This window comes from Pundamilia nyererei, unplaced genomic scaffold (assembly GCF_000239375.1).
Source record: "Pundamilia nyererei isolate P.nyererei 1_Seehausen unplaced genomic scaffold, PunNye1.0 scaffold00729, whole genome shotgun sequence".
NCBI classification, from domain to species: Eukaryota; Metazoa; Chordata; class Actinopteri; order Cichliformes; family Cichlidae; genus Pundamilia; species Pundamilia nyererei.
The window spans coordinates 24,454-36,199 of record NW_005188130.1 but is presented as its reverse complement, the minus strand read 5'-3'; the positions used below and the strand labels follow the sequence as shown (position 1 = coordinate 36,199).

Here is an 11,746-nt window from a genome sequence, read left to right as displayed (position 1 = left end):
GTAACTGTATTCCGTTACAGTTACCGTTTAAAAAGGTGGTATTCAGAATACAGTTACTTTGTTGAAATAAATGGATTACACGGCGGTACTTCCCTGTTTCATGTTGTGGCGGGTCAGGACTGTTTGGGTTTGTTTGACAGCTACGTTCTGTTGTTCCAGGCGGCAGCTTACGGTTGCCATGGTTACAGGGTGAAGCTCTCTCTCTCTGCGTGTTTCCTGGGTGAGAGAGGCCTTTTTGTTGTTGTTGTGCTAAGCTAACAGGCAGAATGCAGCCTGATGAGCAGTGTAGTCTGTGCTGCAGGGAGAATGGACTGCTGTACCCGTTATGTGTCTGTGAGCGAGGAGGGAGAAAAAGGAAAAGTACGAGCTGTCACGGAGCAGAAACAGGAGCTGGAAGCATGTAAATATAATAATAACCACTGCAGCCAAACAGAGCGCCTGATGAGCCCAGCTGTAAGTAAGCTGTTAAGACTCGACTGTACGCTGTGTTCGTGTTTCCTCTGAAACAATAAGCTCCGTTGGAGCCTTTCAACGCCTCTCTCTGTCTCTGGCAAGCAGAGTTGATCCAGACAACAAAGTAAAGCTAGTTTTCAGCTACGAGCCCGACACGAACCCGTATTAGTCCCTTCAGTAATAGTAATAAATCACATTCACGTAGTTGTAAACAGCATGATAATATGTTAAGTAATCCAAAGTATTCAGAATACGTTACTCTCATTGAGTAACGTATTCTGAATACGTTACAGAATACATTTTAGGGCATGTAATCTGTAATGGAATACATTTTAAAAGTAACCTTCCCAACACTGCCTGTAAATATACTGCACGTATGCAGCCCTGAGTACCACCAACAGTTCTGGAACTCTAACTAAACAGACGCCTTTAGAGGCGGTCCTGGGGCGGCTGACACACTATTGATCGAGTAGCCTGCACCCCTACCCACTCGAACTCTGCGTTCCTCCAGTAAGATGCTTTTACTGGTCCCACACTCCCAGTTAAAATCCATAGGTGATGAAGGCTTTCTCCACCGCTGCTCTGAGACTCTGCAACAGTCTTCCCTCCCTCTTATATATACACATGTATAGACAAGTGTGTATGTATGTGGATGTTTAATCACGAGATAAATAATTGACCTCATTCATCTTCATTCTTTCTTGTATTTGATTAGATTGTCCCTCTGTTCAGCACTTTGGCCGACACTTGATGTCTTTAAACATGCTATACAAATAAAGCTGACTTGACAGTGGACACGGTGAGTTTGTGTTTGGGAGGCTGAGGCTGAGGTGCACTGGGATGTCGTGCTTGGAGTTTCAGTTCTCAGGTCTCCAAAGGTTTAAACCTGTTACCCACAGCCTGTCACACAATCACCCTGTTTCCATTTCTTTAGCTGAAATGATGAAAAATGCAAAGATAACACAGTTTGACATAAAATAGTATTTTTACTCCAACAAGGTGTTTCCCAAAGAGCTGTTAGCGGTAAACTCTCTGGGCTGTGTGTCCTCGGATATCTGAGGAGACAAATGGAGGACATCTCCTGTTTGCTGAGGACTGATGGGTTTGCTGATGGGAATTGATAAGAATTTAGCGATTAAGATTCCATTATGGATATCACTTATCGATCCTCACTGGCTGCGCTTCTGGAGCCATTCTAACCTTACGGCTGATACTGCAGTGCTGGTCGTTGTGTTCCCATCGATGTTTCTGAGAAACGTCTGGTTCTGCAGACTGAACCTGATCCTGAAGGACACACCGACCTCAGAGCTGAACCAGGATCAGTTTCCTCCTCCCATCCATTTACACACATCTGGGAATTTGCTGTGTTTTAGTTTCATACTTTCAGTAAAGGTGGAGGTCAGACGTCGCTCTGCCTCCGACTCTCAGTTACATGTGTTAGTGCAGGAAGAGCGTGGTGAAGCCGGCGGTCCATAAACACGACCTGATGATGAGGAAAAGGAAGATGGTTTATAAGCATTTAAACATTGTTACTGAGCAGAATGAACACGGCGGTGATGGTCTGTGAACTCTGAGGACATACCTCAGGGTCAAAGTAGGGCTGGGCGATATATCGAGTTTTTTAAAAATATCTATATATTTTTATACGAGATATAAGATGTGACAATATCGTTTATATCGATATAGTCTATGTTACGTTATAATTATAGTTGTGGAGCCACAAGTTTGCCTCTCTTTCGTCCACTTTTGTCTCTACGCAACGTTACTCGGCCTCGCCTCTCCTTTACTGAACACAACTCCCCCTCCTCCCCCATCGCTTCACCTGCAGGCAGCGACAAGATGGACACGGCAAATCTCCGTTAACGAGTTACTGCGGATCGCCCCGTGCGTGGGGCTGGACGGCGTCAACATGTTAACGAGCTAACCACGCTAACGCCATGCACGGCCTGAAATCCTTTCATTTTCTCAAAAATCGACAGCACGCCTTATGTATGAATTCTGGTTGTGCTTGATGACCGCGAACCAATTTTCTGTGGAGCACGGCGCTCAGCAATCTGTTAAAAAATATTTTAGTTCGACTTTGCTACGGAGCTGCAGCAGCTTGATGGATTGTCGGAGCATTACGGCTGCCGAGGAGCCTTGCGGAGTGATACGTACTGTGCTTCAACATAATATTACCGTATTGTTTGTGTATAAGGACCATAAATGGCACCTGTTAAGAGACACGGTTATGAAGCGGATTTCAAACTCCAGGCTGTCAGTCACGAACTGTGAAATCTTTGTTATTATGCTCAGCGTCTTTTCGTTTACATTTTGACTGCACAATTGTGAGCTCTTTGTTATGCACAAAAACAACATCGTTTTCTTTTATTTATGGAACATTATTATTTAATAAATGCTCATAATTTATGTTTGAGTAGTTTTTTCATGTACATCTGTGCTGTATGTTAATAAAACAGCTTTGACTAAGAACTCTCTTTTTGTTCTTACTTTATGGCTTTAAAAAAATATCGAGATATGAGTTTTGGGTCATATCGCCCAGCCCTAGGTCATAGGTCACAGTGTTGTGTGCAAATGAAGAAACAGGTCGATGAGAAGAAGAACTACAAGTACACATTTTATTGTGCTGACAGTGGTGTGTGTGTGTTTCAGGTGACCGTGTTGATCTACACTGACCTGCTGCTACTTACCAGAGAGGATGAAGCTGGACGCTGTAACGTCCTGCAGAGTCCGGTGTTCCTGAACACATTGAAGCTCAGAGAGGGTAATGCTGCGTTCACTGTCATCTCTGAGCATCGGTTTTTCTCTGTAACCTACAGCTGGCAGGTTTCTGTTTAATGTCAGAACACATTGTTGTAATCCACATTTGATTTTCATTTCCTGGTTCGTTGTCAGCTGATTGACCAAGTAAAGTATCCACAGCACTATAACCTGTTCAATTTAACTTTATTTATACAGCACCAAATCACAACAACAGTCGCCTGAAGGCGCTTTATATTGTAAGGTAGACACTACAATAATACATACAGAGAAAAACCCAACAATCATGAGCAAGCACTGTGGCAACAGTGGGAAGGAAAAACTCGCTTTTACAGGAAGAAACCTCAGGGAGGGGCGGGGCCATCTGCTGCAACTGGTTGGGGTGAGAGAAGGAAGACAGGATAAAGACATGCTGTGGAAGAGAGAGAGATTAATAACAGATATGATTCAGTGAAGAGGACTCTCCATTTACATGCACAAACTGGAGTCTATTAGACAGATATGATACAAACCACTGCAGCGCAGTACCTGTAATACCTACAGCATGTTCTAATCGCTCTAATAGGATATTATGGTCGACAGTATCGAACGCTGCACTGAGGTCTAGCAGGACAAGCACAGAGATGAGTCCACTGTCAGAGGCCATAAGAAGATCATTTGTAAGCTTCACTAAAGCTGTTTCTGTGCTGTGATGAGCTCTCAGGTGCTGCAAGTATTTTTTTTAAGGTGGACAGAAACACGCGTGTATTCATTTCCACCACAGAGCCGTGCTCCCACACTGTCACAGGTTTGCAGTTAATGACTATGTTGTTTCCACTCACACTGCTGACCCGGTCCCGTTTCAGCTCGCTCTTTACCTGTTTCCATATCTCAGAGTGTAGCAGCCAATCAGAGCACAGGATTTGACGTTTCTCTGTGTGTGTGTGGCAGCTCTGTCGGAGCCGCTCCACCTGTACTTCCTGCAGAGCGCTCCGAGCCGCCGCCGCCTCTTCAGCCTGGAGGCGTTCAGCATCGAGCAGAAGGTCCGAGTCAGCCTGTGTCTCCACGATAACATCCAGCTGCAGCTCGTCACCACGGAGGCCACACACACCCAGCAGGTACAACACCTGTGCAGGTAGTCACAGAAAGCAGGAAGAGGGCCAGTTCACACGTGTGTCCAGCAGAGGTCGCCAAACACATGAAATACTCAAAGCTTTTCCCACACAATTTAAGTCCTCTCCTCCTCCTCCTCTTCCTCCCTCCAGCTGTCAGACCTCCCCTCAGACTTTGGCTTCCTCTCTCTCGGGCAGTCTGACCCCCTCTATTGTCCTTCATCTCCTTACTCTTCGCTCTGTGACTCCCTTAGACCTCCCTCCCCATCTTCTTACTCCCCCAGTGCTCCCTTCTCCTCCTCCACTCTTCCTCCTGCTCCCGTCTCCCTTCTCTCTCCCTACTCCTCCTCACCACCTTCCAGGAACATCATCTCCTCAGCTCAGCTCCTCCCTTCACCTCACCGTCCCTCCTCCACTCTAAGGAGTCCTATCTGGATGGAGAGAGCAGGAGCAGAAGAGGAAGAGGAGAGGAGGAAGAGGAGACGGGAGGAAGAGGAGGTGGTGGAGCGGCAACAGGGGGAGGGGGAGAGTGCCTCAGAGACTTCAGAGAACGCGGGTGGTGTCGGGGGGCGGGGCTTCCTGCTCAGCCCTCACCACTTTAACATGAACCAGGAGAGTGACCGTGACGAGGAGGAAGAGAAATTTATCTTCAGACCACCAGGTGAGTTCAAGTGCTCTGAAAGAAAGTCAAAAGTCTTGAGTTGGGGGAGTGGAGGATGTGAGGTAAGCAGGATGAAGCTGGTTTAGAGCCGCTGCAGGTGGAAACGTTCCCAGTTTGATGGATTTTCTCCTGTTTCAGTCCTACGTCGCTCGCTCTCCGAGGGTTCTCTGCTGCGAGAACCTCAATCGCCCCACTTCCTGTCCGACAGCACCATCCACCGCCTCACCCGTCCTGTGAACTTTGACCTCAGCCCCAACTCGAGCCCCGCCTCCCGAGCCCCCTCCCCCCACACTCTGAGGAAGCAGCTGACCGGAGAGGGGGGGTCTCTGCACCAAATGCTGATGCTGCTCAACGGGACCAAGGTAGGGACCAGAACCGGCTTTGACCACAGAACCGCGAACCAGCGTCATGTGACCACACAACGCATAGCAGCAGGTTGATCATTGTGCTGCATGTCAGAGTTAGCCCCAGGCAAACGGGGCGACTGCACCAGGACGGCATCTGGTGTCAAATCAGACGTGCAAATCGTCAATAAGACAATCGACAAGCTGATTGGTTGAGGCCCAGGTTAATGACGAGTGTAAAAGGGAGATTTACTGTGGGAGTAGTTTGAACACGTGCAGAGGAAGATCCTGGGGTTAGAGACCGGTACAGCTCGGGTTCTTCGGTTCTAACAAAGTGTTTTTGTTTGTTTTTCAGGCTGGAGAACCCAGAAACCGACAGCTGAAGAAGAAAACTCTGTACGTAAACAAGCACACTGTTGTTTTGTCTGGTGTTGTTTCCTCTCGCTCTGATTGGTCCTCGTTGTCTCCTCAGAGCAGCTGATGTTCGGAACCGCCTGGCGTTTCTGCGAATGTGGAAAAATGGCGCTGGTGTCCATGGAAGCAGTTTGGAGAAAGCGCTGAAAAATAACAGGTAGCATCGGACCTGAACCCGAACTAGACTCACCTGCAGGTCAGGAAAGGCAGCAGATTATCACAGGTCATAACTAATCAGAGTAAAATCTCCAGGTGATCACGGCCAAGCATGTCGGTGTTTCTGCCCTAACAGCAGTGGTGTGGAGGTGACATCACAGTCTGAATGAAGCTCGACTTCAGAGCCTCTGGTGGATGTTAGAGGAAATGCAGGTTTTCCTGAGATGCGTTTGTTTTGTTTTCCAGACCGTCTGCAAAGGAGGTGCTGAGGTGGGTGGAGAGTCTGGAGTCCCTGCTGTCCAATCAGTGTAAGACTTCCTGTTTGTGTTTAACCAATTTAACCAATAAGGGGAGGAGCCAGCATGAGAAACGCCTCTCCACTAGATTAATGTCTTGATGCATGCTCAATCATCCAGGTAAGTAGATTGAGGTTGATTGTGTTCACCTGGACGTTTCAGTGGGAGAAACGTTTCATCGCTCATCAAGTGACGAACCAACAACTATTGATCAGAGACCACTGATCAGTGATTGATCAGTGGTCTCTGATCAATAGTCATGACACTTTGCATATTAATGATCACAAGCTGACCTCCCAGCCCATTGTTCATTCAGTGCTGCTTTTTTCAGTCATTGTGCAAATGTCAAATTTGTATTTGTCACACACACAGCCATACACAGTATGACATGAGGTGAAATGCTTGTAGCTGTGCAATGCCCGACCATTAGATGACAGTGGTTTTACAGTATTTACAATTTACAGGTTATTACAAAATTTACAGATTTAACTTAGAAATTTACAGTAAAAATGTGCAAATAGCAGAAAGAGATTATAAATTATAGGAAGTGTTCATGAAGAAAAACCAGAGTGCGTGTGGTGATGTGATGTGTGGGAGAGTCCAGTCCTACACCTGGTTCAGGGCCGAATAGCCTGGGGGAAGAAGCTCCTCCTCATTCTCTCTGTTTTGGCCTTAAGGGAGCGGAAGCGCTTCCCAGACCTCAACAGTGAGAAGAGTCCTTTGTTGGGATGGTCCATCATGATCTTCCTAGCTTTGGTCTTGCAAATGTCCTGTTTATAAGGTTGAGACCTGCAGTCAGCTGAGACTGAAGACATCCCCTGATGATGATGATGAAATATTTCTCCCATTGAAATGTCCAGATGGACAGGATAAACCTTTTGGCACCAGATTAATGGCGTGCTTCTCTTTTCTAATTGGTCAGATGGTCTGACGGTGTTCCGTCACTTCCTGAGGTCAGAGTTCAGTGAAGAGAACCTGGACTTCTGGTTGGCTGTGGAGAGGTTTAAAAAGACACGTCCCTCCAACAAGATGGCTGCCAGAGCTGCAAAAATCTACGACCACTTTATTTCTACGACTGCATCGAGACAGGTACCATGTGTCTGAGCTCCGATTGATGTGTGTTTTTTGGTTGTTTTTTTCCTAATATGGTGATGAAGCATTCCTCCAACGATGATGTCGTTACAGTCCAGAGGCTCAGTTAAATTCATACCTGAAACCATCAGGTTGTTTACTTTCATCATCATCATCATCATCATTTATTTATTTATATAGCACTTTACACCTGGTAGACCAAAGTGCTGTACAATACTAATACGCACATAGTAATAAAACCAGACATAGCAATAAAGTTAAAAAACAATAAAAAATAAAAATGTCAGTTACCCACAGAGTTAAAAGCCAGGGAATAAAAATAGGTTTTTAATAAAGACTTAAAAACTGGCACTGATGCAGCCTGTCTAATATGGAGAGGAAGGTTATTCCAAAGCATCGGCGCTGCAACATAGAACGCTCGGTCTCCTCTAAGTTTCAGCCGTGACTTTGGGACCGAAAGCAGCAACTGCTCAGCTGACCGAAGGGAACGAGTGGGGACGTGGGGCTTCAACAAGTCAGACAAACAAACAGGTGCCAGACCATTTAGAGATTTAAAAGCCAATAAAAGGACTTTAAAACGGATCCTGAATTCAATTGGAAGCCAGTGTAAAGAGGCCAAAATCGGAGTGATGTGATCAAATTTTCTTCTACCAGTTAAAAATCGTGCCGCAGCATTTTGCACTAATTGCAAGCGTGACAAAGTGCCCTGCCCAACCCCTGTTAAAAGAGAATTACAATAATCTAAACGTGAGGTAATAAAGGCATGAATAACGCTTTCCAAGTCACGCTTGGAAAGAAAGGGCTTAACCTTTGATAAACGTCTGAGGTGATAAAATGCTGATTTTACCACCCCGTTTACATGGTCATCAAAGGTGAGTGCAGAATCAATTTTAACTCCGAGATTTGTGATCGAACTCTTTGGTTGGGAAGTCAAAGCTGCAAGATCAACATCCAGAGTATGAGAAGAACGATTTGGGCCAAATAAAATTGCTTCTGTCTTCCGATCATTAAAATTTAAAACGTTTTTTGCCATCCATGCGTTGACATCAGTAAGGCAGTCAAGCAGAGGTCCAGTTGGGAGACTATCAGAATGACTAAAAGGTAAGTAGAGCTGGCAGTCATCTGCGTATAGATGGAATGGCACTTTATGCTTTCGGAAAATCGAAAGCTTTATTGATCGTTGTATTAAAGTAAAGACTTGTAATCAAACATGTTGGTCCACCTGCTCATTTGACACAGCTGCTTTTTTTCAAGGTCAATGTGGACTCTGCCATCAGAGAGGCAACCAATCAGAGCCTGCGCCTTGGCGTTAGCTCCGCCTCCTTCCAACTGGCGCAGGAGCAGATTTTCAACCTGATGGAGACGGACAGTTACCCACGATTCCTCAAGTCCCGCCTCTACACCCAGCTGGCCAGTCACAACACAGAGCAGCGGATCCGACCAACCAGAGACGAGGGGTTGATCTGAGCTTCTGACTGGCTGAACAAATCTCTCAGTAGCATTCTGGGAGATGTAGTATTGAGTGTTTTGGGACATTTACCCTTTTCATGTTAAACAACTTGATTCTTACGCTAATCTTCTTTTTTTGCTGATCTTTGTTTATCTAAAAACATTTAACCCGTCCGTGTGAGAAAAACATGGCCTCTGACCTTGAGCTTGAAATGAGATGCCATCTTTAGACTGTTAGGTGTTATCCTTTATGCCTTCTCGTGACCCAGGTGAAGCCTTGCTCACAGGTTAAACATCGGCAGGACTTTCAGCCTCGGCTGCATGTCGTTGATTCCAGAGCAGACTCTGATTCATGTTTTTAGCTAACGGCTAACTCATGTATCTCTGATTAAAGCTGACTGATGTCACATCAGGTGTCAGACCTCCTGTTTCCTCTTCTGTGACTCCCCTCCATCCAGCAGGAAGTCTGACACCGGCAGGCTGCACAGGTGAAGCAGGTTGAGTGACGGATTCACCTGCTGCTGTTTGATTATCACACTGAACAGTTTTAACTGATTCAACAATAACCTGAAAATCTAATAAAACAGACCAAATGACCTCGAAGTTCATTATTTAGTCTTTAAGTCGTGATAACAGAGCGCAGACTTCAGCTGGTGCTTCCTACGGTTCAGGTTCTCAGTGATGGAGACCAGGTGTGTGCAGGTGGAGCAGCACCTGCTGGTATCTGGCTGTCAGAGGTGTTTGAAATCACTTTTTTGTAATGAGTGCTGAGAGTACTGAAGATAATTCCACCAGTCGAGGTGTTGAATCTTCACAGTCCACAGGAAATGAAATGAAGGTGGTGTCTTTACAAACGTGAACTCCACCTTTAATGGATGCAAAGAGTCTGAAAGAGATGCAGCAAACATGCCAAACCATAATTCATGTATATAGCACTTTAAAACAGAACCAGAACCTTTGTCATGATACACCGACACAGATCATCGTAACTACACCTTGTGAACAAACCTTTGAGTCGGTCACTTGTAGTTTTACGTCTTCATTTCTTCCCTTTGTTTGATTTCCTTTTTTGTTTTTGCGTGAAATATTTTAAATGCCCATTTTTGTATTTGTTTGTCTTAATGAGGGTGTTTCTGTGTGTGCGTGGTTGGGTACCTCCCCGTCCAGGTGTTGGTGGCATCCTTCCTCGCTGCTCACTGAGAGAGGAGCTCTGAGGAGGCGATGAGAGGCTCACATCCAGCTGCAACAGGAACACAATCATTGGCGTTTCTGTTGAAGCACCTGTGTGGACACGCCCATCAAGTTTGTCTTTTCATCATTCCCAATAATTAGACGCAGAGCACCATAAAGAGGAGGCCTGAGCAAGTTTTATTTTGGAGGAGCAAAGTGAATCGTAATATCACTGATGACTCAATAAACACATTAATGCAGGACATGGAGAAATTAATGCAGGCAGTTATTTATTCATTTATTGATGATCCTCCATCGATTCATTTATTCACATTGATTCTTACTCTGCTGATCACATCAAACAGAGACACACTGAGAAGACGTTTTATTAGAGACGACAAACTCGCATACATCAGACGCTCCGTCCACCACAGAAGAAGAGGAAGACAAAGTCGCTGTCTGTTTCTACCCGGCCAGAATGTGTTTGACAAACTCGGTGTAGTTGATGTGCCCATTGGCGTCCTCCTGTCCCGCCATCAGACGATCCACCTCATCCTCAGTCATCCTTTCTCCCAGCGTGGCGAGGACGTGGCGGAGCTCCGCCCCCATCACCGTGCCGTTTCCCTCCTTGTCAAAGACCCTCAGCCCCTCCACAAAGTCCTCAAAGTTGCCCTGCTCTTTGGAGCGGGCCACATGCTGCTGCATGGGCAGGAAGCTGTCAAAGTCCAGCAGCTTGACATTCAGCTCCTCCGCCTTCGGCCTCCCCAGCAGTTTCAGCACTTCCTCGTTGGTGGGGTTGTGTCCCAGCGCCCGCATAACATCGCCGCACTGAGCGTAGGTGATCTTCATCTCGCCGGCTGGCGTCTCGTCGAACAGAGCGAAGGCGTCTTTGAACTCCTCGATCTGGTCGGGGGTGAACTCCACCACGATGCTCTTCAGGTCCACCTCGGGGGGTTTTGGCTCCGGCTCCGCGGGCTTTGCTGGAGGAGGAGGCTCTTCCTTCTTTGCCTCCACCTTCTTCACCTCTGTCTTTTTCGGTTCCACTTTCTTTGGCGGCATGTTGCTGCAGAGCACTGGCGGTGGAGATGGAAAGTGACTGTCTGGTGTTTTATAGGAGCCAGCGGTGGGCTGAGCGAGCCAGGAGCAAATGGCAGGGAGGAGAGAGGAGGCGACCAAAGATGGAAGAAACCTGGAATGGAAACACTGAGAGGAGATAAGAGGCTGCAGATAAGAAGCTTCCAGAAGCAGCAGAGCCAGTCTGAACCGGAGCCTCTGACCTCTCCTCAGGCCTCCATCAGTGAAAACCACCTCCTCCTTCACATACTCTGGGATCTTTTCTGTTTCCTGCTAATCAATAGTTTTTAGCGCAGTTTCACAGCGCAGCTATCCTCTGCATCAATCTGTGAAGTAATCTCTGCATACCAGGCCCTTAATTTTGAATTACATTCTGGATTTATCTGCAAAGAGAAGCCAATCTAGGAGAAATCTGCTCTCTCTGTCTGCCTTGGATTAACTGCAAATGGAAGAACGCAGTCTTACATATTTGTTTAATATGTGCATTGAAGGACATGTCCTGGTCAAAAATGACTCCAAGGTTCCTCACAGTGTTACTGGAGGCCAAGGTAATGCCATCCAGAGTAAGAATCTGCTTAGATACCATATTTCTAAGCTTTTCAGGGCCGAGTACAATAACCTCAGTTTGATCTGAATTAAGAAGCAGAAAGTTAGCGGCCATCCAGGTCTTTATGTCTTTAAGACATTCCTGCAGTTTAACTCATTGGTGTGTGTTATCTGGCTTCATGGACAGATAGAGCTGGGTGTCATCTGCATAGCAGTGTAAATGTATGCTATGTCTTCTAA

At 46.3% G+C, this 11,746-nt stretch overlaps 1 protein-coding gene and 1 pseudogene across 1 annotated transcript in view; one reads left to right on the top strand and one right to left on the bottom strand.

Moving 5' to 3' along the window:
* LOC102192591 (regulator of G-protein signaling 3-like) overlaps positions 1-9,313 on the top strand; it is a 24,488-nt gene extending 15,175 nt beyond the window's left edge. Inside the window, exons 18-27 of the mRNA XM_013907986.1 lie at positions 426-453; positions 3,106-3,217; positions 4,144-4,310; positions 4,458-4,965; positions 5,104-5,327; positions 5,665-5,705; positions 5,782-5,880; positions 6,126-6,187; positions 7,098-7,264; positions 8,522-9,313. Coding sequence (XP_013763440.1) covers positions 426-453; positions 3,106-3,217; positions 4,144-4,310; positions 4,458-4,965; positions 5,104-5,327; positions 5,665-5,705; positions 5,782-5,880; positions 6,126-6,187; positions 7,098-7,264; positions 8,522-8,734 — 1,621 coding nt within the window. The 3' untranslated portion in view covers positions 8,735-9,313. The remainder of the gene's footprint in view (positions 1-425; positions 454-3,105; positions 3,218-4,143; positions 4,311-4,457; positions 4,966-5,103; positions 5,328-5,664; positions 5,706-5,781; positions 5,881-6,125; positions 6,188-7,097; positions 7,265-8,521) is intronic.
* A 750-nt stretch (positions 9,314-10,063) lies between these two features.
* Positions 10,064-10,991, bottom strand: LOC102192112 (myosin light chain 1, cardiac muscle pseudogene; annotated as a pseudogene).
* Between the last annotated feature and the right edge of the window lie 755 nt (positions 10,992-11,746).